The following is a 26,928-nucleotide window of genomic DNA, read 5'->3' as shown; positions in this document are numbered from 1 at the left end:
ACTACAGTCTCCCTTGTAGTCCGGGGATGGTGGACTCTGAAAGATGATGACTCCCTCCTTCAGAGATATTGCTACTGTTCTTTGCTCAAGTGGATCCCTCTCACCTTCTAGGTCTTCAGCCAGATGCCATCTCCTCCAAGAAGTCCTTGCTGACTACCTGTGGAAAATAGCCTTCCCTCTAATTCTCTAATACAAAATCCTGTTTAGATCCTTCATGGTTTACATTTATTATCACATAGAAGTCGTCACAATTTGCAGTTATTTAGATTCATTGTAAGTTTTCTGTAAATCCCCCGAGGGTGGACTTTGTTGCCACTTGTCTAATAAACAGTTCAAAACAAAAACTGGCATTTCTCTGCAAATCTGCTCCTCCCAAAGTTGCCTCAATTTTAGTAAATGGCATCTCCATTAGTATATGGTTGCTTAGGCCAAAGCATTGAAGTCATCCTTGGCTGTCTTTTCTCTCACATTCTTCATCTGATGTCAGCCAACACTGTCCAATAATCTCTTCAAGCAGATCCAGAATCTGCCACCTTAATTCCCCTGAGAACATCACCTAGTCCAAGAACCATTGCCTCCTGCCTGAGCTCTTGAAATGCAGTCACTTCCACACCAACCTCTTCACCATCTTCCCAATCTTTGGATAGACCAGGCTGGCTCCTGCCTCAGGGCCTTTGCACTTGTATTCTCTGCATGGGGTGTTGCTCCCCAGATGTGCACTTGGCTCTCTCTCTCCATCCTCTCAGTGTTTTTTGTTTGTTTGTTTGTTGTTTTTTTAATGGCACCACCTCAGGTCTCTTCCCCAGACCATTCTATTTAAAATAGCAACTCTGGGGACCTGCTGGGTCACATGTGACCCGATCTCAGGATCATGAGTTTAAGCCTCACATTGGGCATAGAACTTATATAAAAAGTAAAATAAAATAGCAACTCCACTCACTCCCCTAACTCAATGTTCCCTATCCTTCATCTCTGCTTTTTTGCCATGGCTCACATTTCTACCTGCCCGTCTATTTCCTTACTCCTTTTTTTTAATCGTGTCTCCTTACAAAGATAAAACTACAAGGGCAGTTTTAACTAATTCACTGTTTATCAGCTGTGCCTGCAACAGTGCTTGGCTTATAAGTGCCAATATTTGTTAAATAAAGTTGTTTTTACCAACACCCAGGAGGGTGCCTGCAATTGGTCAGCATTGAATAAATGCTGAAAAAGTACATGTATGCAACACTTCTTGTTTTCTGTTTTGTTTTGTTTTGTTTTGTTTTGTTTTGTTTTGAGTAAGCTCTATGCCCAGTATGGGGTTTGAATTCAGAACCCTGAGATCAACAGTTACATGTTCTACCAACGGAACCAGCCAGGCCTCCCAAATGTAACACTTTTTGCAAACACTGTAAATTTGAGGGGTTGTTGTTGACATCTCTATTTTATAGAGAATAATAATAATAATAAGCAAATAATAATAGTGGAAGTGCTTGACATTAATCATAACAATGCTATGAGGAAAAATGATGAGCCCCATTTACAGATAAAAAAAGAGGCAGTGAGTTCTCTGGCTTGTTAAAAACTGGTACTCAGGAGGCTTGAGCATTTACTGCATTTGAGGTCACTGAACAAAGATGCTTGTGGGGGAGATAAAAGGACAGAATATTTGGCAGATAACAGGGTCTAGGCATGGAGGCCTCTCTGGGTACTGAACTTCAAAACTCTAGTCTAGTTTGCTATTGATCTTTAGTGGGCATAGGGACTCAGAGATGGGGAATACTGGCAAAAATATTGGGATGTAGGATGGATGTGGGATGTAGGTAGAGATGCGACATTTGGGAACCCCAAACTATGTGAGAATGAACATTTATGAGGATTCAATATTAGCTGTGATGTGATTAATCATTCAGATCTGCAGAATATTATTGGGGCAGATTCTGGGCATAAGAGAATATTTTCAGGATGAAATATTACAGGAATCTAGAACCTTCTTGAGCACCAAACACAGAAGTGTCTAGAATGTGGGCAATAAATAAATATTTGAAGGGGTGTTGCATACTGTGTAGAGAATTCCATTCATGGGACATAGAATATTGCGGAGATAGGCCAATGGATGTACTTAAGGGTATTCCACAGACTGAACATTCAGATGGCTATCTGGGACTATGTTGAAATGGTGGGAGCCCTGGAACGTTGTCTGGGTTGGGATGTTGAAGGTACCAAGGTGTTTCAGGATATAGTAGCTGGGAGATCATGATATTGGAAGTGAGTTAATGCTTTTGGAACACAAAACGACAGCTGGGATTAGACATACTGAGAACATGGATCACAGGTTCAAGTGGAACTTTGGAAGGGGCAGAGAAGCAATGGGCAAACCTAGTGAGGGCATGGAGGGAGGAAGGAGGCAGGTGAGCCAACCTAGCATTTATTGTGAGCCCTTTGTCCATTTCTGCTCCTGAGTTTTGTGGTTTCGAATTGTTTCTCGGATCCATAGAACATATTGAGAGACTCGAGTGTAGACGCCAGGCCGGTTGGGCTGCCCGCATGGGAAGTCTCCCCAGGAGATGATGCCATGGAGCGTTCCATTACAGATCAGGGGGCCCCCGGAGTCACCCTGAGTGGGGGAAGAAAGAGAGGTGAGGTCCTTGGTGGAGCCAAACAAAGGTATAGGCAGGGACATGCCGGAGAGAATGAAAGATGGAGAGAGACACATGTAGAGGCAGAGACAAAAGAGAGACAGGTACACAGAGAGGGTGAGAGTGTAACAGAAGAGGACAAATCCAGAGGAACAGAGTGACAGCAAGAGCCACAAAGAGAAAGACAGATGGATGCACACCAAGACCAAGAGTAAGAGACTTCTCTCTCCATGCTTTTCTCCTCTCCTCAGTCTTAGGAGAGTGATGACACCTTACTTCAACCCCCACTCTTGGTTCTCTGGCACCCCTCCACCCCTCAGCCCTGCTGTGCCTTTATGGTTCCTTGGTGCCATCTCACTATTGAGTAAACTCATCCATACCTGGGTAGGGTATGCAACACATGTACTTCCACTTTGCCTCCCTGGACCAAGGCATATGTCACTGATCAGTTGAGGCACAGATCATTAACTCATTAATCACTCTTTCCCACTGAACCAAAACTCAATCTCAGAAGCCTCCTCTATTGGACATAGGTTTTGTCTCTTGTGTTTTATGGAGAGTTTTGCCCATTTATTTCCCCTTATTTTGGTAACTACTTCCTGATTTTCTCTTTGGGGGAAAGGCCCCTCCTTTACCCTCAATCCTTGCAGCTTGTCCCTACCCCTCCCTGACCCACACAGCCAATCCTGTGACAGACTTGGTCCATCAGAGAATCCCACAGCTCTGGCCAGTGCAATGCTTCAGGACCCATGACTTAAGTCAGCTTAGTGAGACTCACACTCAAGATGTTCATGTAAACAACTGGGAAACTCTTTTTAGCCGAGTTGCTTTGGAGAGTGGGATGTAAGACCAAAGCTGCTGAGGCCATCTTGCTATTGCATGGGAAAAGCTTAATTGAGAATGAAGATAAAAACAAAAGAGAAAAGAGCAGAGCTGAAAAGAGACAGAGCCCTAAACCCATTCTTTATGCACCTGGATCCATTGGTGCCTGAAGCAAGACACCTCTGGAGTTTCCAGTTACAAAAGCCAGCGTGTATTGCTTAAGCTGGTTTGAGTTGGGCTTCTGTCACTTGCAAATGAAAGAATGCCAACCTTTCTGAATCTCAACATTATCAGTGAAATATGAGGCTTAAGATGAATTATATTCTCCAGCCATGGGTACTCTCTTTTTATCTTGACCCTCGATACTACGGGACATGTCATTTCATTTTATTTTTATTTATTTTTATTTTTAAAGAATATTTTACCCATTTATTCATGAGAGACACAGAGAGACTTAGGCAGAAGGAGAATCAGGCTCCCTACTGAGAGCCTGATGCAGGACTTAATCCCAGGACCCCGGGGCATCACGACCTGAGCAGAAGGCAGATGCTCAACCACTGAGCCACCCAGGCACCCTGGGACAGATCATTTTATTTTTTTTATTTATTTTTTTTTTGTCTTATTTTATTTTTTTTATTTTTATTTTTATTTTTTTTAGGTTTTTTTTTTTTTTTTAATTGGTGTTCAATTTGGGACAGATCATTTTAAAAGATTGCTTCCCCCAAGGCTAGAAGCAAGTCCTTCCCCCCCAGCATCTGTCCCCACCTCCATCCTGGCTTCCCATCCTGGCTTCCTATCCTGGCCCTTGGCAACCCAACCACTCCATTGTTCTCACCTCACAGGAGTCCTTGCCACCCTCTTTTGTGCCGGCACACAGCATGTTGGGTGTGATCTTCCCTGGGTAGACTTGGCGACACTCTTCATCTGAGCGTAGCTGGATGTTGGCACATTGTAAGGTTTGGGGGTAACTCACTGGGGAGGAGAGAAAGAAGAATCTAAGGATGTCTGTCTGGGACAGGCTATGGGATGGGAATTAAACAGGAGGATCAGTAGAAAACAGATGGAAAGGGGGATAGGGAAGAGAATGGATATGTATCTGGGAAAAGTGAGGTAGGAGACAGGTGCCAGGAGAAACAGGGAGACGGAAGTGGAGGGAAAGAGGGACAGAATGCGGGGAGACTGTGAGGCAAGAGCTGTAATAAGGAGGGAGATGAGGAGAGGGATGGTTAGAGATGGTGAGAGACAGGACTAGGGATGGGGAAAAGAAGGGGAAGAGATGGCATGTCAGGGAGGAAGAAGGAATGAGATGAGAGGAAGCCCAGGCACCCACTAAGGAGATGCAAAGGGCCCTTGCTGCTGTAAGGCTCAACTCTACATTCATGCACATGTAATTTGTACACAAAAGATATACTTGCATTTCCTTACCCTTAACAAACACATGCCTGCCACTATATCAAATTTATAAGTTACATATTTATTTAAATATATTTATGTATAATTTCTATACTACATAATTTATATACAGACATATTTAAATAAATACATAAACATAGAATTTGTGATTTAGAAAATCAATCTATATAATCTGCATATTTGTATACAAATGTATAGTGATATACATTTATATAAATGTATTATACATATAATATATAGCATATATTATAATATTTGGGTTTTATTAATTTATATACTTATATAAAGGATATATATGTTTATATTATATTTGACCTTTAACATATATATTATATAACTGTATAACTGTACATTTATATAAAAGATATATATAACATAACTTTATACATATTTATAAATTTATGTATTTATAAAGGATATATAACTATATGATCTATGACATATATAACATTTATAGACATTTGTCTAAAGGATATATGTAACATATTTAACTATATATAAATTTTTATGTATTTATATAAGGGATATATACAACACATATATGTGATATGTAAAATACACTATATAACTATACATTTATTGTTATTTATATAAAGAAGTCCTCCTCCAATCTTCCCTCCCATTTCTGCCCCAGTTTTCCCAGCCACTGACCCCTCAGACCATCTGTGAGGGCGCATACCCTGGGGGCTGGTGGTGGTGCCCCAGCCAGACACCCGACAGCAGGTGCCAGCAGGGAGACAGTTGTTGTGGGAGAGGGGCAGGACACGGATGTGGTTCGTGGGCTGGACCGGGGACTGCAGCTCCAGAAGCATGATGTCATGGTCGTGGTTCAGGTGGGTGGGGCTGATCTGGTATTGAGGGTGGGGGATAGAGCGGACTACCTCCCTCACCTGCTCTCCGGCCTCCACTCGCCCCAGGGCATGCTTGCCCAGGTAAACTCTGTACCCGCTGTGGGTGCAGGAAGGGGGTGATTAGAGAGGATGAGCCCATCTCCACCAGCTTCCTTCTCTCCAAGTATCTTCCACACCTCAACTCCAATCCCATCCAACCCCAATCCTAAATCTGACCTCATCCTCAATCCAGGCCCCACTCTCCCACCACCCTAGTCCATTCTCATCCCTATCCTCATCCCTGACCCTACCCTCATCCCTGACCCCCACATACTCCTTCAGACAGTGTGCTGCAGTGAGGACCCATTTGGGGTGGACCAGGACTCCCCCACAGAACAGCCGCCCTTGCACTAGCAGGGCTGCCTGCCAGGGCTGAGAGTGGGGGCGACAGGTGTAGCCACCCGGGAGAAACCCGCTGGTCCCATTGGTGCCGTTGAGAATCTTGGGATACTCCTGAGAGATGCCTGGTGAAGAAGAGAAAATGTTAGGGAATTGGGGTTGGGCGGGGGGAGGGGGGACATGGATAGAGGCCCTGGGCTTGGGGAAGGAGTCAGAATTTTGCCCTGGGTGATTAGGAACTGATGATTCATTCGTTGGCCTCTAGGAGTTGCCATCTTCCATGTAATGGAGATGAGTCAAGGCAAAGAGGTGATGATGTCCTTTTCCGTATAAGTGCTAATTCCACTGGGGGTTCACAGAGTTCATAGAACAAGGTAAGTAGAAGGCTGACTTTCTCCTCATCTGCATTTTCTCACCTCACCATGAGGATGGATTTCAGGAGATGGGAATGAGACTGACCTATACATCTACCTAGGCAGTAAATACATATCTGTCCATCTATCTATCCACCCATCCTTTCAATATGTATTTACTGGGGGCCTCTATGGCTTTAAATATAACCTAGAGCCTAACTACTCTCAAATTCAAAGTTTGCAGGACTCTGTATCATCTGACTCTTATGAGCCACTTTGGCCCCCATCTCCCACCCTTCCCCTTCACACACTCTGTTCTAGATATATGCAACCATTCTCCAGACACACCAGACCCTTTGTACTTGCTGCACCTCTTTCTGGACAGTTCTTTCTCTAGATCTATTCCGTTCAATATGGTAGCCACTAGCTACATGTGGATATCTAAATTTAAATTAATTAAAATGAGAAAAATTCAGTTCTTCAACCACACCAGTTACATTTGAAATGTTCAAGAGCTCCATGTGGCCAGTGGCTATCATATTGGACAGGGCAGGCACAGGACATCAGGTATATGAAATATTCTACTTGATGGCACTCAGAATCTACAGGTTATGTGCCTATGTTCTTCTTGATTCTGAGAGCTCAGCTCAAACATCACCTCCTCAGAAGCCATTCCAGGGACGCCTGAGTAGCTCAGTGGTTAAGCATCTGCTTTCGGCTCAGGGCATGATCCTGGAAGACTGTATTTATAATAGCCCCAAATTTCATACCTGTTACTTCTTAACAGATTTTTATTTTGTTAAGTAATCTCTATATCCAATCCACATTGCTCGAACTTATGACCCCAAGATCAAGAGTCACATGCTTTACCAACTGAGCCAACCAGGCACCCCATCATACCAGTTACTTTTAAAAAGTCACCAGCCCCTTGTTTGTCTGAAAATGTGATTGGACAAGCAAGGATCACCAGATGCATGAAGAAAACTAGTAGCCGGAAAGAGAAGTATTAAGGGCAATAGGCAGAATTACAGTGAACTAACCCCAGAGGAAACAGAACTATTCAGAAGGCCAAATGAACACATAAGGAAATTAGTACACAGTGGGATGCTGGGGTGGCTCAGTGGTCGAGCATCTGCCTTCAGCTCAGGGTGTGATCCTGGGGTCCTGGATCGAGTCCCACATGGGGCTCCCTGCAGGGAGCCTGCTTCTCCCTCTGCCTGTGTCTCTACCTCTCTCTTTCTCTGTGTCTCCCATGAATAAATAAATAAAATCTTAAAAAAAAAAAAAAAGAAAAAATAAGCCATTCCATATTCCTGGCCACCTGGTCTAATACTACCCATCCCAGGCCCCCAACCACTTCCTATTACATTCCCCCAGTTGATTTTCATCAGAGCCATGATCACTACTCATTTCTCTTTATATTTCTTTACATTTATGTGGCCTTTTTAAAAAATCCCCCTAACTTGATTATAAGCTCCAACAACAGGTACCTTTAACCACTTTATTCAGAGCTGTATTCCCAAGACTGAGCACAGTGTCTGGCACATAGTAGGCTTTCAATCAATAAGTGTTATATGTGTCAGGCACTATGGCTGACATCGGAGACACAGTGGCCAGCAATGAGAGAGAAAGTCCACCTAAATGTGCTACTTTCTGGCTGGGTGATCCTATACCAATCACTAGCCTTAGCTTTCTCAGCTGTAAAGTAGGAAAACATCTCTCATTGGGCACAGCACCTGGCATAATGTAAGGTAAGGCCTCCATCCATAGTGGGGACTGTTATAAATTATTAGCTACAACAGGAGGTCCTCCGCTCTATAGCCAGCAGGTTCTTCTTCTCCCTGGGCCAGCTTCTGCACCTGCATAAACCACAGGAGCAGCTGAGTGGTTCTCAAAATTGGGGACAGGAGTCATTGGTGGGCACAAGGTCATCTTAGGTGGTACAGAGATGAGGCATCAAATTGCAGCCTTGGAAACAGAATCACTGCTACTTCTCTGCCAGTCCTAATTTTGTTGAGGAGAAAGTCTCATGATGGGGCTAATAGGCTTTTAACATCTCTCTAATCCTCGCTGAGCTCACTTTTTAAAGCCAGGAAGCAGAAGCCTTTAGCCAGCAACCTAAAATTTATTAAGTTGAACCATCTACAATCACTGTTTTGAGGGAGGTCAAAAAGGGTTCACTACTGGCAATGGCAGATGGTTCAACCCAATAAACACATTGTTTTTATTACCTGGTTCAGAATTTTTTTTTCCTCTTATTTATAGCAAAGGATGCTTTTTCCTTTATTTTTTTCCTCTTATTTATAGCAAAGGATGCTTTTTCCTTTATTTTTTTCCCTCTTATTTATAGCAAAGGATGCTATTTCCTTTATTTTTTTTTCCTTTTATTTATAGCAAAGGATGCTTTTTCCTATTTAGGACAATGATATAAACTTTACTTTTAATATGCTGTAAGTTAAAAAAAAAAAAAAAGAGTTGGGTCTAAGCAGACCATTAGATCTAAAATAATGAAGATGGTTACCAGAAACTAACATCCAGGATGCTGGGGGACAGGGCAGACAATATGGATCATGATCCTAACTCAGGCACCACCAGTGTCATTGGGGCAGGACCTGCTGTCTCAGAGTCCCAGGTTTTTAGCAGTGAAACTGGAGTAATTATAGTGCTCCTACCTCATAAGGCTGTTGAGGGCTCCACAAGACGAAGCATGTGGAGCTCCTAGCCCAGGGCGTGGTACCCAGGAGGGGCTTGGGACATGGGCACCGAGTCCTGGGAGTGGCTCCAAAGGAGAGAAACCACCCCACCTTCAGGCCAAGGGTGGTGCCTGGTGCCAGGTGCCGGAGGACTCCTCCCTCCTTCAGGTCTCAGCTCAGGGGTCTAGTCCTTTGGGAATGCATTCCAGATCAGGAGTTGCCACTACAACTCTAGGCAACTGGCTTGGCTCCTTGAAGCCATCACCTCCTGTCACAGTCATGACTAATTATTAACTAATTATTTGGGTAATTGTTTGAATAATGTCTGCATCCTTCCCCGCTAGGCTCTGGGTATTAAGAGCAGGAACTGTGTCTGTTGTACAGCACCCAGCACAATGCCCCATGCTCAACAGCTGTCAGTTAAATGGATGGTTGGATGGACCTACGGACATAAGGGTGGATGGATGATGATGCCTGGATGGGGTTTCCAGAGAAGTTGGCTGCAAAAAGGCGCTTAAACGTGAAAAGGAATCTTTGGGACTGACTCACGGTGGAACCAGGTTTGGGGTCACCCCAAGGATTGAAGGAAGAACAAACTAAAATGTTCTGGAAGGCGCTGAGAATGAAGAGAGAGTACTTCAAATAAAGTGATAACGACTAATTTGCCAGCCCCTTCTATCTGCCCTGCACTTGCTTATTTTCATATTCATACCTTTTGTAGTAGGGACTTTTGTGTTCTGATTTTACAGATGAAAAAAAACAGAGAAGCTAAGTTATCTGCTCAAAGTAGTAGTGTCAAGATTTGAACCTCTCTCTCTCTCTCTCTCTGGCCTTGAATGGGAAGGGAGCTGCTGCAGGGGCAGGGGCTGCGGGTTTGGGGTGGGGGGCTTCTCAGTGCAGAGGTGGGCAATCAGGGAAGGGCCTGGGGTCGGTGGGAGAGTGGGCTCACCGCATCACCCCATCGGAGAAACCAGGTCATGCAGGGACAAGCAGGAAGCTCTCGGGGCTGTCCCCGCGGGACCTGGCCCCGTGTGGGCGGTGGGCGGAGCTCGAAGCTCCCACGCCCCCTCCTCCTGGCCTGACCCTCCTACCATTGTTCGGGTGACCACCCCGCCTCCACCCACGCGCATTCTTACCGCTTGACAAGGCCGCCATCAGGAAGGCGATCGCAGCGACCAGGGGCCACATGGCGACTCCGGGGTGGGGCGCAGGGCGGGCGGGGCCTGGGAAGTTGGTGTGGGGGGATGGTGTTAAGGGCTGGCTCGACCCCCTACCCCCACCCCCACCCCCAGTCTCTGACCGCCCCTCCTCATCACCTCTGCTCCTGCACTTTCCAGTCTCGAATCTCCTCTCCTTCACTAAGAACCTTGACCCTGGAATCTGCACCACCTCTCCCTAATTTCCATCCTCGGTGGGGAGCCCCAGTGAGGAGGGAGGAGGGGCTGGGGCCGCGTGCACCCGCGTCCTCCCGCGCCCTCCAGGGAGCCGGGCCCTCAGGAACTCTCTCCCGCCTCTCCGCCCCCTTGCTACCCTCTCAGGGTCGTCCCGGGCACCTGGCCTCAAACAGCTTATCTTTCAGTATGGTTCACCCTCTGCAGCTTTGCAGATTTCTATCTCTATAACTGAACCTCTGGCTTCCCTCTCCATCTCCCTGACTCAGCTGTTCTTTTCCTTTCCCTCCTCACCTTTCCTTCCTCTCCCCACTCCTCCCCTCTGACGCTCCCGCCCCTGCCCCAGGCGGACCCTACCTCGGTGAGAGGCCGGGGTGCTGAGCTTCACCGCCAGCTGCGTCCAACTTCAGCCCGGACCCATGGCTTTTAACCCCTGAATTCCCTCCCCCAGCGCCCTCAGCATTTCCCTGTTGCTGGCCTCCCCCTCTCCACCCCCAATGGCTCAGCAGGCGCCTGCCAGGCACCCCCTAGTCTGGGCATGGCCCTTCCGCGTGGGGCGGAGCTTCCAGGACAAGCTGGGACCCAGATCTGGCCCCACCCAGGCCTCAGTTGAACCCACTGTGAACCTTGGGGCCTCAGGACCCACCTAGAGGGAAGAGGAAAGCTATTTCCTTCCTCAAACCCACCTGAAATCCTCATAACTCCTCCTTAGGTCAACCCATTTTTCATCCCACTTTCTAATCTCTCCAACCCCTGTGCGTGTTCTAACAACCATCTGCTCCCAGATGGCCATTTGCCACCCTATTCCTATCTCCCTAATTCCAACCGTACTCCTTGTGGTCAGCCTATCCCCCAAACCCAATCCCATTAACAGCCTTATCTCAAATTTGTCCAAACATCAAACCCAACACATCCAAATTCCAGTTCCCAGCTTCATCTCCAGCACCAACTCCATCTCCAACCCTTCTGAAAAACACAGGGATGCCTAAATTTACTCCACCATTTCCCTTCCCCTATCCTCACAACCATCAGGTGCAAGAAGGTAATCTTCAGATAGGCAGATAGAAAGTCAATTGGACTTGGACTTGGATGAGGCCTGGGAAAGCAATATTGTGGGTAAATGGCCTTTTAGGAACAAGGCCAGTTGGGGTGAGGGAGTCCATGGGGATGTAGGTGGAGAGGGAGAAGCAGGAATCGGAAAGCTCTGGGGGCCAGGATGATGGGGAAGAGGAAGGAGGAAGAGGTGGTGTTTGGGGAATGAGTAGGTGCCTCCTGAACTGTGACTGGGTGGGGCCATGAATTAATCCTAGGGGGTGGAGGGGGGCAGGATTAAGGATTAAGGAGGGCAGAGGTGGGGTCAGAATTTGGAAGATAGCCAGGGATGGGGATCAGATGAAGTTTGGAGAGAGAGCAGTGGTGTCATAATAAGGATAAAGGATTAAGATGGGCAGAATGAGGGTTCATATCAAAATTAGTGTGGTCTATGTTGGAGAAGTTTAAGTTTGGACATAGGCATCAAATCTAGTGTCAAAAGGTAAGTCTTTTTTTTTTTTTAAGACAAGTTTTTAAAAAGGATCTAACCATGACTCTCCTACATATATGAAATACATATATGTCAAAGATTTTATTTTGATTTATTAATAAATGATGGAGTTAGTAAGATATTACAAAGAACCACACAGGTAGAGTCAACAAGGAATGCTGAAATGAATTTATAAATAGATACAAAACTGGGGACACCTGGGTGGCTCAGTGGTTGAGCGTCAGCTTTTGGCTCAGGGTGTGATTCCAGGGTCCTAGGATTGAGTCCCTCCCCGCAGGGAGCCTGCTTCTCCCTCTGCCTGTGTCTCTGCCTCTCTCTGTGTCTCTCATGAAAAAAATAAATAAACTCTTTTTTAAAAAAATAGATTCAAAACTGGTTTATTCTACATGGGTAGGGGGAAGGAAATTAATTGTACTTCCACCTGACAAAACTCATTTGCACAGTTACGGACAAGAATGATTTGCATTGTTATCAGCTGTCTATGATTTATGGAGTTGTACAGTAGCTCAAAGACAATAATAGAAGCAGAAACCCCATAAAATCCAATAACCCATTTAGTTTTCCATCAGAGACATCTATTGTATCCATCTCAAAGTCTTTCACATTTTTCTCCTACATTAGGAACAAAAGTTTCTGGACAGGATGGGTTTGATGACAGCATTAGGATGCAAGTGAGTTTGGGGAGAATAGACATAGGGTGAGGATAGGGTGAGGAGTTGGTTTTGAGGATAGGATAGAGTTCTAGATGGGAAGTATCTGGGGATAAGAATGTTGATGGAGGGATCCCTGGGTGGCGCAGCGGTTTGGCGCCTGCCTTTGGCCCAGGGCGTGATCCTGGAGACCCGGGATCGGATCGAATCCCACATCGGGCTCCCGGTGCATGGAGCCTGCTTCTCCCTCTGCCTGTGTCTCTGCCTCTCTCTCTCTCTCTCTCTGTGAGACTATCATAAATAAATAAAAAAAAAAAAAAAAAAAAAAAAAGAATGTTGATGGAGTCCTACTGGGTTGGGCTTGGAGCCAAGACTGAGGATTTGGATGGGAGGTGTTGAAATATAGCTGAGCTGGTGTTGTGGGTTGATAGTAATAATGAGGACTTGATGTGAGGTTGAGTGTCTGTGTTGGGGTAGGGTTTTGGTGGGAGAGGGCTGGTTCATAGCTGTGAGGTCCTCCCAAGGTGACAGAAAGAGTATTATCTGTCCCCACCTTGAAATTCCCCCACATCACAAGGCTGGCTCCAGAGTGGGCACTGAATTCACTCTTTCTAAATAGTGTTGGGTTCAGGTTGGGTGGAGGAGATGTGGGAGGAGGGAGGATGCAGTTTAGTGAGGTGACCGACAAGCTTGTGTGGGAAGTCAGTGTACCTATGCCCTCTTGTGGCCTGGGTCTACACTTCCAGAGAAGCCTCTCTTGCTTGGAAAGGACTGGAACGCGGAGTGGGGGCGGCTGCCTTTGACATTTGCTTCAGGGTGAGTACCAGATCAATGCTGATATTGGGGTTTATGACTGGCCTGGACTTAGGTTGGCTGACTCAGGTTGAAGTAAGGTCATGGACCTACTGGGAGTTGGGTGCATTCCACCCCCGTCACCTGACTGGGAGCAACTGGAGCCCACAGAGGGCAGTGAGCTGCTGAAAGTCACACAACTAGACCAAACAAGGTGTACTGTCTCATAGATCAGGGGTTTTCCCCCATCAGAAGGCAAAGCTGGAGAAAGGACTGGAAAAAGAGGCAGTATCCATAGTGATTCAGAGCTGAGACTCTGGAGCTAGACCATTCAAGTGACATGTGTTCAAATGAAATGATCCCCCTGTACCTCAGTGTTTCCAATTGCAAAATTGTGCAATCAATAGTATAGGATCTCCATGTCTTATAGAGAAGGGTTAAATGAGTTATTATTTGAAGGTGCTTAGATGAGAGCCTGACTCAGACCAAGGGCCACAAATGTGCTTGTTAAATAAGTAGAGCTAGAGATGGAGGTAGCCTGAGGTTTCCGGAGGCCCCACCCTAGCTTGGCTTCAAAATGGGGTTCTTTGTCAAGCAAGGACTGGAAGTTCTGGTTGGAAGTGCTGGCTGGGATGAGAAAGTTGGCCCCACACCCAGGCTCAGAGGAGAGGCCCCGATGCAAACGTAAAGGGAGGGGGAGACAGAGAAAGATACAAAGGGATAAATACACAGTGATAGAAAGACAGGGTGGGTGGGAGAGGGCAGAGGGAATGAAAAGGGAGAAAGAGGCATGAAGACGTAGAGATGGAGAGATGGAGAAGCCTGGGGAGAAACCAGACTTGTGCTCTTGGAGGGAAAGATGCACATGGAGTGGAGATCCATGAGTTCTTCTCTACAGCTGTATCCATGATGGGAAGGATGTCACCCCAGTCACCATCTTTCCTGTGCAGCAACAGAAAACTACTTTCCACCCATCAGAATAGCAAAAACTAGAAAGATCAGTCTCGCCACCTACCTGCGTCTGTGCCCACATCCTCTGCCTCCTGTCCTATTTCTATAGATGAACAGTCTTCGCCTCCATCTAAGACAGACCCCTCCACTTGTGCCTGCTATCTCTTCCCCTCTCACTTCCTTGGGGACACCATTCCAGCCAGCAGCTCTGCACTCCCTTGCCTGCATCAATTTTTTGCTTCCCCAATGAGCAGTCCCATTAACATCTGAACATGCTACAGTTGCTCCCATTAAATTGTTCCATTAAAAGGATTAAAACAGAGATGCCTAGATGGCTCAGCGGTTGAGCACTTGCCTTTGGCTTGGGGTGTGATCCCGGATTCCTGGGATCCAGTCCCGCATCGGGGTCCCTGCTTCTCCCTCTGCCTGTGTCTCTGCTTTTCTTTCTGTGTGTCTGTCATGAATAAAGAAATAAAATCTTTTAATTAATTAATTAATTAAAACAAAAACAAAAAAATGAAACCTCTCAACCTTCAGACTCTCCTTCAGCTTTTTTTTTTTTTTTTTTAGCCCAATTTCTTTCTCCCCATGATGGCAATTTTTTCTAAAAAGTCGGCTACCCTCATTGTCTGCAGCTCCTAACCTCCTGTTCTCTCTTGAGCCCCCTCCATGCAGGCTTTCTCCCTGACTGCTCCATGGGCCATACCCTGTCCAGAGTACCAATAACTTCTGTGTTGCTGAACCCATCTTACTTCAGTTATCAGCAACGTTTAACAAGTGGATCACTCCCTGTTCCTTCAAAGAGATTTTTCCTCCACTTCTGGGACACTATATCCTCCTGGTCTTCCTCATAGCTCAATGCGTATTCCTCACCCATGTCTGCTGCTGTTTGCTCCTGTCCCGTCTCTACATGGCGGAGCACCTCAGGCCTTGGTACTTGGTCCTCTCCTCTCCTCTGTCTACACTCACTCCCTCGGTAATCTCATCCAGCCTGGTGGCTTTAAATACCATCTACATGCTGATGACTCCCAAATTTAAGTCTCCAGCCAAACTTTGCTCCTGAACTCACAACTTGACATCCAATGGCTTGCTCCACATCTGCATGTTCAAAACCAAACAGGCTCCTCTTGCAGCCTTGATCTTTACCAGGTGATCTCTCCATCTTTCTAGTCCTCAACAGTGAAAACTTTCATTTCTCCTTTGGATTCCTTCTCTCACACCACATGTGTCAGCTCTGTCTTCAAAATAGGCCCCACATCTTTTTTTTTTTTTTTTTTACGATTTTATTTATTTGAGAGAGAGCGAGCACAAGTGGGTGTAGGGGCAGAGGGTGAGGGAGAAACACATTATCCACTGAGTAGGGAGCCCCATGTGGGGCTTAATCCCAGGACTCCAGGATCATGACCTGAGCTAAAGGCAGATGGCTAACAGACTGAGCCACCTAGGTGCCCCAGTATCTGACCCAAATCTGACAATTTCTCAATACCTTTCATCCTTGACACCTGGTCCCTCGCAGCCACCATTTTCTCCCACCTAGATTGTTGCATATTTCCTATCTGGTCTCCCTGTTTCTAGCCTGTCCACCTATATTCTGTGTTTGAGAAAGCAGCCAGGGTGACCTTTTATGAGAATGTGAATCAGGGCAGATCAGTCCTCCTCTCAAAACCCTGCAGTGCCTCCCATCTCACTTGGAGTGAATGTCCCATTTCCTGACGGTGGCCTACAAGCCCCTAGACATCATCAACTGTTTCCCTTTTCCTGCCTTTCTCATGCCAGGCACACTCTCAGAGCCTCTTCCAAGCTGGATATCTACATGGTTTCTTCCATTCTTGTCCTCCTCTCCCTGAAGACTTTCTTGACCAATGTACCTGGGAATTCCGAGGACAAGTTCAATGAATCACTAGAAGGACTCCCAGAACCCAGAGAAGCTGCTCTAATCATGGCTTCGGCTTATTACAAGTAAAAATATAGCATAAAATAAGGCGTATCTGGGTGGCTTAGTTGGTTAAGTGTCTGCTTTCGGCTCAGTTCATGATCCCAGAGTCCTGGGAGTAATATAGACTAATAATATCTGTATATAGTCGATATATAGACTAATAATATATATATATTTATATATATAATAAAATAAGCAGAGGAAAATGGTGCACAGGGCAGAGTCTGGGAGAAACCAGGCACAACATTTCGGATGTCCTCTCTCCCTGAGGTTGTGCAGACAGCACCTGCTTCCCCAGCAGCACTCACAGGGTAGTTCAACCAGGGAAGTTCCCCTATGTTTTGATGTCCAAAGGCACATGGCTGTCTGCTTGCATGGCTGACCTGAGTCTCTAGCTCCTGCAGAGGTAAAATTGATACAACATGACCCAAGGCCTCTACCATGTCATTTTTATAAGGATAGGCTATTTGGCAGACTAAGGCCCCCAGGTAAACAAAGACATTGTTATCAGGCCAAATAACAGGCAAGGGCCAAACCTTTCCTTCTGCGCAGAGTTTTGGACCACCCAGGCCTGCCGAGTTAACCCTTATATATATATTTTTTAAGATTTTATTTATTTATTCATGAGAGAACACACACACACAGAGGCAGAGACATAGGCAGAGAGAGAAGCAGGCTCCATGCTGGGAGCCTGATGTGGGATCATCAGGATTGCCCTGGGACGAAAGGCAGACAGCTCGACCGCTGAGCCACCCAGGCATCCCACGAGTTAACCCTTATCGCACAACCACCTATTTCAAATCCCTCCTCTGACATTCTCTATCTCTCTTACTTTGCTTGACTTTTATGCAAGGCACTCCCATCTGTAATACTTCATGTTTTACTCATTCATTTATTTATTTCCATCAGAAGTGAGTGCCCTGGGGGCAGAAGTGTTGATCTGTTTTGTTCTATAACAGTACCTGGTGTATAATAAAATTTAATGAATATATTTGCTGGATGAATATTCAAAAAATATTGAATAAAGATAAATATTCAATAAAATGCAATGAATATTCACTTTTGTCACATGCAGATGTGACTTACATTTGCAGAATGAACTGCAAGCATTGCTGAGGGTGTGGGAGATAGGAATCCTTATCTAGACAAAAAACCTACTAGTACTTGGTGAAATTGATTAAGAGAAGGCCTTTTGATCCTTTTGATCCAGTGGTCCCACTTTTGTGAATATTCCAGAGAAGTCTATAGGCACGGAAGGGGCATGTCCCCAAATAGTCATTGCATTATTACTTAGGTAGTGGAGGGAAACTAGGTGTCCATCATCAACGAACTGGGTCCTTAAACATGGTGGATATATACCAGGAGATGGTGCTTCTCAAACTTTAATATGCATTGTGTCCCTGTGGATCCTGTTAAAATACAGATTCTGGTTCTTTTGGTCTGTAGTGAGGCCCAAGACTCTGACATCTACTAAGCTCCAGCTAATTCCAATGCTGCTGTTCCTTAGACCCACACTTTGAAAAACAAGGGTATAGACTATTGGAGAGTAGTCCTCTCCAATAGAACTTTGTGAGATGATGGAAATATCCTATTTATCTACACTGTCCAAAATGGCAGCTACATACCGTTACTGAGCCCTGGAAATGTGGCGAGAGCAGCTAAGGAATGGAAACCTAACATGTATTAAATTTAGCTAATTTTTAAAAAAGAGTTTATTTATTTATTTGAGAGAGCACAAGCAAGGGGAAGAGCAGAGGGAGAAGCAGACTTCCCACTGAGCTGGGAGCCCGACGTGGGACTTGATCCCAGGACCCTGGGATCATGACCTGAGCCACCCAGGAGCCCCTAAATTTAGCTAATTTAAATTTAAAAATTAAAGAACCACATATAGCTAGTGGTTACCATTGGACAGCACAGGTGGAGAACACTCTGTAGCTGTTAGAAGCAATAAACTAGATGAGCAAACAGCAACATGGAGAGGTCGTTAATACAGTGTTTGGTGGAGTAAGATCACATTTTTTTTTAAAGATTTTATTTATTTGTTCATAGAGACACAGAGAGAGAGAGAGGCAGAGACACAGGCAGAGGGAGAAGCAGGCTCCATGCAGAGAGCCTGATGTGGGACTTGATCCTGGGTCTCCAGGATTACGCCCTGGGCTGCAGGTGGCGCTAAACCGCTGCGCCACTGGGGCTGCCCAATATCACATATTTAATACCTCAATCTTGGTGCCTCAATCTTGGCTCAGTCAGTAGAACATGTGACTCTTAATCTGAGGGTTGTGAGTTCAAACCCCACATTGGGTGTAGAGCCAACTTAAAAAAATACTTCAACCTGACTCCTCACCTACACCCACCTTCCACAATACCCTGTATCATCAGATTTAAGGTGCTGGTGATTGTATTTGCACTATTATTTTGCATACCTCTGAGATAGAGAAAGAAACTGTCATTTAAATTATGATATAATGCTAAGATACTATTGGTTGTAAAATGCTGCCTGATTTCAGAATTGTTAAAAATGTGAAGGAATGTGCATCTGAGAAGCAATAAAATGCAGTATTCAATCATCACAGTGGGGAGTATAGTTTGGGAATTGGGTTAATCTTTGATCTAAACTACTTTTTATTTGTTTATTTTTTAAAGATTTTATTTATTTATTCATGAGAGACACACACCACCGAGAGAAAACAGAGAGACATAGGCAGAGGAGAAGCAGGCTCCCTGCTGGGAGCCTGATGCAGGACTCAATCCCAGGACCCGGGGATCATGCTCTGAGCTGAAGGCAGAAGCTCAGCCACTGAGACACCCATGTGCCCCTAAACTACTTTTATTTGGCTTTATAGAAGGATGCAGGCCAAATTATAGCATGGGGTTTGAACCCACAACCTCAAGATCAAGAGTTGCATGCTCCACCAACTGAGCCAAGCTTGTGACCTTCTATTAACTCTTTAATTATATTTGTTGTTTCTGGTGTGTCACGTCCTGCTGGAGTAGAAGTTCTGTGAGGGGAAACTTGTGAGGGGAAGCTCAGCACCTAGAATAATGCCTGGTGTACTGTGTACCCAATAAATAGTCTTTGACGAATGAAAGTAAGAAAGAGAATGAGACTCGTAATACAATGGCTTCATGTAAATTAGCAGCAATAGCTTGTGACAGATGAGGCATGTTTTGCAAGGACACATGGTATTCAAGGCCATTTGTATTGCTGCCTGTGGGGAGGGAAGGTACTGGAGCCAGGGATGACAGATGGAATCAAGAAATAAAATGAGAGCAGGTCTCTGCCAGGACTTGAACTCCAGAGCGTGATTAACTCAACTCTCCTCACCTGAGATCTGATTAGGAAAAAGAGGACCTTTTTATTTGCATACGGTTTTCCAAGAAACAAGGTGAGTCTTTGCCCTCCCTGCTCTGAACTTCAGCCATCCCTGCTCACAGGACCTGAAGCAGTGGCTCAGGGAGGGCAATCTTGCTCAGGGTCATGCTGCAAGGCTGGGCATTTCCTTCTACCACACCAGATATGGTGGATGGGGGGGTGCCTCCAGGGAGCAGCACACACCATCCAGCCACTTGTCAGGAATGTGGTTCCTGGCTGGATACAATGAAGCCACTGTAGGTATAGTCATTGGATGAATTAAATGAACAGGTGAATGGAATTTAGGATTATTCCATTTTTTCTTATTATTTATCTGGTGTTTTGAGATAGTAAGAGTTTTGAAAAATGTCTTCCCTGGGGGATGGTGCCAGTTTTGTGCTTTCACACTCCTGTTTCCATATCTAAGGGGCCTTAAATAATGATGCTGTGGGAGTAGGGAGAGGAACCATGAAGGACTTCTCTGGAAAAGGAGATTCATGGGCCAGGGGTCCGGATCAAGAGGCCGGGGTCCTGGACTCATGGGTCTGAGGGAGGAGAAGCTGGAGGTCTGGATTCTTGGGTCTGAGGGAGGAGAAGTTGGAGATCTGGACTCCTGGGTTTGAGGGAGGAGGGGTTTGGGGTCTGGACTCCAGGGTCTGAGGGAACAGGGGGCTGAGGGTGAAGACTCCTGGGTCTGAGGGAGGAAAGGGCTGGGGGCCCATGACCCTGGGTCTTGAGTGGAGAGAGAGCAGGGTCTGGTGAAGCAAGTGGGCAGCTGATGTTCAGTTACAGCAGCAATCATTTGCTCCATATGGTGTTCTGGATCCAGGTTCGGTACTTGCACAGGTTGGTGTAGACTCCAGGGTAGCCGGGCAGGGCACAGTGCTCCATCCCCCAGGACACGAGGCCTTGGAGCTGTCCTTTGCACACCAGGGGTCCCCCCGAGTCACCCTGAAAAGGGAGAGGCCGAGATGGAGACACTCATGGACAGATGTTCAGAGCCATGGGTATGGAAAATCCAAGAGACAGGGATGGGGAAGGAGGTGGGCTGAGATCCCTTGCAAGGCTCTGGAGATATCTGTCCAAAGAGTTGGGGTCACTGCTTTCCCTCTTCACTGATGCCTGCTAACTCTGCCCTGGACTGACCCCTGGGGCTCACTGCACTGCTCTAGAAAGCTGCATGTGCCTCTTTATATCTCCCCATCTCTAGAGTCACCTCTCAGGGATGGACTAAGGTCTCTAGAGTCCCTGAGCACGGATTTCCTGGTGCTCATATGTAAGTAATAACAGCAATGAGGGCAGTGGTAAGTGCTGGCATGGCTCTGTACTCTTTCCGTGGGATACCATCTAATTCCACCACTTGCCCTAAGAGGTGCTATGTCCATTTTACAGATGAGTAAACTGAGGCAAAGAGGGAGTCCAAGGGTGTACAGCTAGGAGGCAGCCCAACTATTACAATCTCTCTGTTTCTGGGGAGGCCTCCGCTGATTTTCATGCTCCCCAGATCGTTTGATACCCAAGTCCCAGCTCCAGACAATCCCCTTGGACCTCACCTGACAAGAGTCCTTCCCACCTTGGGGAACACCTGCACAGACCATGCCAACGGTGATGGCTTGGGAATAAGCCTGCCGACACTCCTGATCCGAGGAGATATTGATGTTCACGCATTGCAGGGAGTTAGGGTACCTGACTGGGGGAAGGGTTACAAGTGGGATCTACCTTCCAGTAGGACCAAGAGTCTGGGGATCCACCTCCTCCTCCCTCAGACCCAGGAGTCCAGGCCCCCAGCCCTTCCTTTTCAGGATGCGGGAGTACTCACCGTTGGGGCTAGATGTGGTACCCCAGCCCGACACGAGGCAGGAAGTTCCTGGGCGGGCACAGGAACTGGCTATGGTGATGGGCCTCACTGCCCTCCCCAGCTGAATGGGCCGCTCCAGCTGCAGCAGCATCAGGTCGTTATTGTGGGTCTGGGAGTTGTACTGGGGGTGCGGCACCTGGCGAACTACACGCAGCACCTGCTGGGTGGCCTCCCAGTTCTTCAGGTTGTGCTTGCCCAGGGCTATGCGAAGGATCCTGGTCCATGTCCCCCAAAAGTAGGAATGCTCAGGATCTGACCTGGAGACCACTCCCCACCCTCTGGCCTGATTCCCTTATCTGGTGATGAATTTTCCAAAAGTCTGAACTGCTTGTGGAATATTTGATGGACTCTTGTGCTCTTTCCTGGGCATTCCCTCTTAGGCCAATCCCACCATCTGCCCCTTCCTCTCTTGAGCTTTGCTCTGGTTTCTGGCTTGGATGTGAGGTGATGGTTGAGAGTTCTTGGCTCAATCCTGGGTTCTAGGCTCGGAGTTCCAACTGAGACTCTAGGCCGTGGCTTTAGGCTCTACATCAGAATTGTTATCATGGAGTAGGCTCCAGGGAGGCTCTGTCCTGGTTCCAGCCTGGCCCCTGGATTCTAGATATTTTGAACTTTTGAGTCTAAACTAGGATCTGGGCTCTGTAGATTGAGTCTGGATCATGGCATACTTTCTAGACATGAGTGTGAGCTCTTGGTGTTAGGATAGGCTGCAGGTTCTATTTTGAGCTCTGCATTATAGTTTGAGTCTGGATTCTAGATGTTGCTTTGAGCTTTTAGTCTTAGGGTAGGCTCAATTCTATATAGAACAATGGATTCTGGATATGGATTTGAGTTCTGGATTCTTGCTTAAATTCTGGTTTATGATCTGGGTTTTAGACAATGGTATGAACTCTGTATTTGAGCTTAGGGTCCTAAACGTTCTTGATTCTTGGCTGGGCTCTGTTTCAGATTGATTACAGTTATGGTCTGGGCTCTTGCTTCTAGACTCTGGTCTGAAGAACCTGCCTCAGGTCGAGCTCTGGGTTCTAGATGGAGCTCCAGGTTATGGTGTGGATCCAAGTTTCTAGATGTTGGCTTGCATTCTGAACTTTGCATTCTAGACTCTGGGCTTAGTTCTGAGCTCTAGGTTCTACATCAAACTTTAGTTTATGGCATTAGATTTGCCTTATAGGTACTGGGTGGGCTTCTGTCTGGGATCTGGGTTCTAAGTTTAGATCTAGACTCTTTGAGAGGCTCTGAATTCTGTATGGGGCTTCAGATTATGGTCTGCATTCCGGGATTTAGACACTGGATTGAACTTTGGGTTCCTGGTTGCTCAAAAAGGAGCTATTGACTAGACTCTGAATTAAACATTGCATCTAGAATGGGTTCTGGTTCTATCCTACATTCTGAGCTGTATGTTATAGCTGTAAGCAGGGTTCTGGATTTATGGCTGGACTGCAGGTCTGGACTAGACTTTGAATTCTAAGTTTTGAGAGAGATCCTGAGTTTCTGAATGTAGCCTGTGCCCTAAACTGAACCATCAATCTGGAATGGATTCCTAATCTTAGTCTCTATATACAGCTTGGCCTCTAGACAGATTTCCAGATTATGTCAGGTTCTAGGTTTTGTATGGGACTCTGAACTGGCATATGGGTTCAATCTGCTTTCAGAATATTTTTTTAAAGATTGTATTTATTTATTTGAGAGAGAGAGAGAGAGCATGAGTAGGAAGAGGAGCCGAGGGAGAGAGAGAAGCAGGCTCTCCACTGAGCAGGGAGCCCGATGTGGACCTCAATCCTAGGACCCCGGGATCACGACCTGAGCAGAAGGCAGACACAACTGACTGAGCCACCCAGGTGCCCCTATTTTCAGAATCTAAACTGAGGGGTGCCTGGGTGGCTCAGTCGGTTGAGCATCGGATTCTTGATTTCAGCTGGGGTCATAATCTCAGGGTCATGGTCTCAGGGTCGTGGGATGAAGCCCTGAGTTGGGCTCTGCACTCAGCATGGAGTCTGCTGGAGATTCTGTGTCTCCCTCTGCCCCTCTCCCCATGCACTCTCTCTCTAAATAAATAAATAAAATCTTAAAAAAAAAAAAAGAAAAGAATCTAAACTGAGTTCATGATTTGTGGCTGGATTCCATATTCTGGGCTGTGTTGGTAATTTGAGGCTCTTATCTAGACCCCAAACCAGGACCCAGCTACTACATTAGGTTCAACACAATGCTCCAGGTTCTTAGCTGAGCTCTGGGGCTCTAGACTCTGGAATTCACTTGGACAAGAATAGGGGAGGAGGTTACTCACGGGCGTGCACAGTGAGCAGCGGTGATGACCCACTGGCGTGATAGCAGGGCCCCTCCACAGAGGAAACGACGAAAGGGACCTGCCAGCAGGGCTGCCTGCCATGGCTGGGAGTTCTGGATGCATGTATAACCACCAATTATCTTGTTCTCATCCCTTTGGCTCTGTGCCATGGCTGGAACAGGTAGAGATGGGGTAGGTGGAAAGCAGATGAACAAATGCTCTGACTCCCCAACTCTCTAGGATGTCTGGGATCCACAAATCCCCTTTCTTTACCTAATCCCTAAACCAAACACCTCTATCTGCCCCACCCAGTTTGAAATATGCCCAATGTCGCCCTCATTATTGTGCCAACACAATCAAGAGTTTTCTGATACATGACTCCCCATCGCCTCCATAGTATAACACTTGATCCCACAGCCACCTCATCCAGGGCTCTGACATATCTACTATCTTTGACTCTACCACGAATACTTTCTATCATCACTTTTTACAATACACCGCAATTCCCCCTCCCATTAATCCTTCTCCAACACATTCAAGGAGCTCCTTGTCCTTTTTGCAATCTTCCCCCGTGTATGACCCAGAATCTACCATCTCACCCCACACTCACTCCATCTGCCATGTCACACCCCTCCTTGTGATCCCACTCCCCTACCCTCACCACCCACCCCCATCACCGCCAACAACATGCTGTCTTTCCTTTAGTTCTGCAGCCCTCCTTTTAAATAAAACCCACACAGGAATGGACACTTCTCCATAATGCCTCATTTATTCCTCTCCATCATCTTCAACTCCTATACCCTATTATTTCCTGATATCTTCATGACTAAGAACCCAGTCCCCCTCCTGCTTGCTCCTCAGTCATGACCCCCAAAACCACCTCCACACCTTCTCACCAGCTTACCCATGAGCACACTGGGTCCCTGGGAACCCTCAAGGTCTCTTCTCAGCATTTCCGGGGCGGGGGGATTGTCCCCACCCCAGACCCCACTGCTTTCTTACCTAGAGCTATGATCTGGAGTGCTGTCAGCAGGAGGAACATTCTGGGGACGGGGGTCAGGTTCTGGCAAATGCAGAGGGAAAGTGAGAGAGAAGTAGGCTACCAAAGACCCAGAGTTTGAGGGACAGGGACAGAGAGGGCCTTAGACAGAGACCCAGACCCTTAGAGCCATGGATGTGCCTCTGTGTGTGGAGGAAGTGGGGGTGGTGTCTTGCCTCCCTGTCACTCCGTGGAGGCCTTTTATCCCTGGTCTGGGCAGCTGGCCCTGTCCCCCGCCCTTCTCCTGACATTTTTTTTTTTAATTGGCCAGTTTCCATTCCAGGACTCCCTGGTCCCATCTCCTCCCTCCCCTCTCTGGCCAGAGAAGCAGCCACAACATTAATGAGAACCGGCCCAGTGAAGGTGTTTATTCTGGGAGGAACCCAGGGAGGGGGGACCCCAGGGCAGGGTGGACAAGGTGGGAGGGCTCCAGGGAAGCTGCTGGGAGGGGTTGGGAGTGGGAGACAGAGACACAGAAAAGGCTGGGAAATGTAAGAGAAGTGACAAACGAAGGTGAAGAGCCAGAGAAGGGTCAGAGAAACACAGGCCAGAGAGACAGGTGTCAGAGGGACAGAGACTAGGCAAAGATGGTGAAGGAGAAGGAAGGGAACATTGTCGGGGCGGGGGAGGGGAGGTGGGAAGACAAGGGAACAGGGGAGGCCCAGAGACAAGAGATTCATGGAGCGGGGAGAGTGGGAAAGCCGAGAAAGATATGGAAAAGCAGAGGCAAGAGGCTGAAGACAGAATAGAAATAGACACAAAGGAAGAGAAAAAGGAAGGTGGAGAGAAGGAAGGCAGATTGCACACATGCCCGGTCCCCCCCACACACACACACACACATGCCCAGGCCCCAACCACACACACACACATGCCCAGGCCCCCACCACACACAGACTAACCGCAAGAGGATGGGAGGAGGGGAGGAGGGGAGGAGGGGTGGGGAGACAAGATGGCACAGACGGAGGGGAGGAGGAGGAAGATGCGGGCAAGGCAGAGGAGGGGGAGTCGGGAGACAGGTAACCAGGTGATGGGGACACATATAGCCCTGGAGGCTGAGATGGAAGGTGACCACAGTGAGGGGGTGGGGCTGGGAGCTGGCAGGAGACAGGAGGGGCGGTAGCACCTGGGACTGTTTGGTCCCCCAGGCTCTCTCACTTTGTGGTTCTCACAGTCCTGAAAATTTGGGGAGCAGGGGTCCCAGCAGGAAAGGGGGGGGGGAGTGCAGAACTGGGGCCCCCAGCCTGGGCTCTGCAGAGGGGTGGGGGCAGAGTGGGAGACAGAGACAGAGATGGAGACCCAGAGGGAGGGAGAGAGACAGTGGCGAGGTGGGGAAGGGCTCAAGGGACCCTTCCTAACTTAGGGGCAGGGTCCCCTGCCCTCAGCACCTCCCCAGCCTCTCAAATTCCCTAAGGATTGCAATTTGTCCCTGGGCCTGAGCAGGGCACAGTGACCCAGGATGCAGTCTCTGCATCTTCTCCCTCTCCCAACATCCCAACGCCTCCCCCGCCTCCCCCGACGCCCTCCCCCGACCCCCGACTCAGGCTGACTCCCAAACTACTTTCCTCCCTCTCTGCCTGGGCTGCCACTTAGCCCTGTCTCTCTATCTGGGGACTGACACTGTGCACCTGAATCCACATGCCCATCTCCCTGTGTGCACTTCTGTTTCCTTTGACCCAGCTCTGAGGGGCCCTGGCAAACTAGAGGGGTGGGAAGCTGAACTGGAGTAAAGACTCCCCCCCCAATCAGGGCACAAGGTGATAGGGAGGGGGCTGCTCTGCATCTGGGAGCCCTTGTGGTGACACGATCTATACAGGAGATAACACTACATAGAAACACTCATGCACACACATGCACATATGCACACGGGCAAACAGATGCACATATGGACAGCCAACACAGAACTAGGCTACTGGCCCTCGTGGATTTCCTGGAGCCGATATGGCTACGGTCAGGCCTGCAGTTATTTATCTCCGAGGACATCACCATCAGAGGAAGCTGAGGGAA

General features: G+C 47.3%; 2 protein-coding genes and 1 long non-coding RNA gene across 5 annotated transcripts; 1 reads left to right on the top strand and 2 right to left on the bottom strand.

Moving 5' to 3' along the window:
- Positions 1-10,350, bottom strand: KLK13 (kallikrein related peptidase 13). Of its 3 annotated transcripts, none has more exons than XM_038525639.1 (5): positions 10,265-10,322; positions 6,018-6,207; positions 5,533-5,801; positions 4,276-4,412; positions 1-2,596 (listed from the first exon to the last, which is right to left on the bottom strand). In XM_038525639.1, the coding sequence occupies exons 1-5, from the start codon at positions 10,314-10,316 to the stop codon at positions 2,408-2,410; spliced, it is 837 nt and encodes a 278-aa protein (XP_038381567.1). In that variant the 5' UTR covers positions 10,317-10,322; the 3' UTR covers positions 1-2,407. The 3 variants fall into 3 exon arrangements, with proteins under 3 accessions (XP_038381567.1, XP_038381568.1, XP_038381569.1); XM_038525640.1 differs by lacking the exon at positions 10,265-10,322 and adding an exon at positions 10,078-10,196 and having other exon boundaries at positions 5,533-5,701; XM_038525641.1 differs by lacking the exons at positions 5,533-5,801; positions 6,018-6,207 and having other exon boundaries at positions 10,265-10,350.
- Positions 4,291-9,755, top strand: LOC111097397. The gene is made up of 4 exons (XR_005353227.1): positions 4,291-4,391; positions 5,488-5,686; positions 6,348-6,456; positions 9,473-9,755. It is a non-coding gene; the product is annotated as an uncharacterized LOC111097397 (long non-coding RNA).
- A 10,191-nt stretch (positions 10,351-20,541) lies between the features above and the next one.
- Positions 20,542-24,948, bottom strand: KLK14 (kallikrein related peptidase 14). The gene is given in 5 exon segments (NM_001165879.1): positions 20,542-20,694; positions 21,297-21,433; positions 21,563-21,816; positions 23,886-24,057; positions 24,888-24,948. Coding segments are annotated over 5 exon segments (756 nt in total). The 5' UTR covers positions 24,928-24,948.
- Positions 24,949-26,928: the final 1,980 nt, after the last annotated feature.

This window comes from Canis lupus, chromosome 1, assembly GCF_011100685.1.
Source record: "Canis lupus familiaris isolate Mischka breed German Shepherd chromosome 1, alternate assembly UU_Cfam_GSD_1.0, whole genome shotgun sequence".
Lineage (NCBI taxonomy): Eukaryota > Metazoa > Chordata > Mammalia > Carnivora > Canidae > Canis > Canis lupus.
This window is presented reverse-complemented; position numbering and strand designations above follow the sequence as displayed.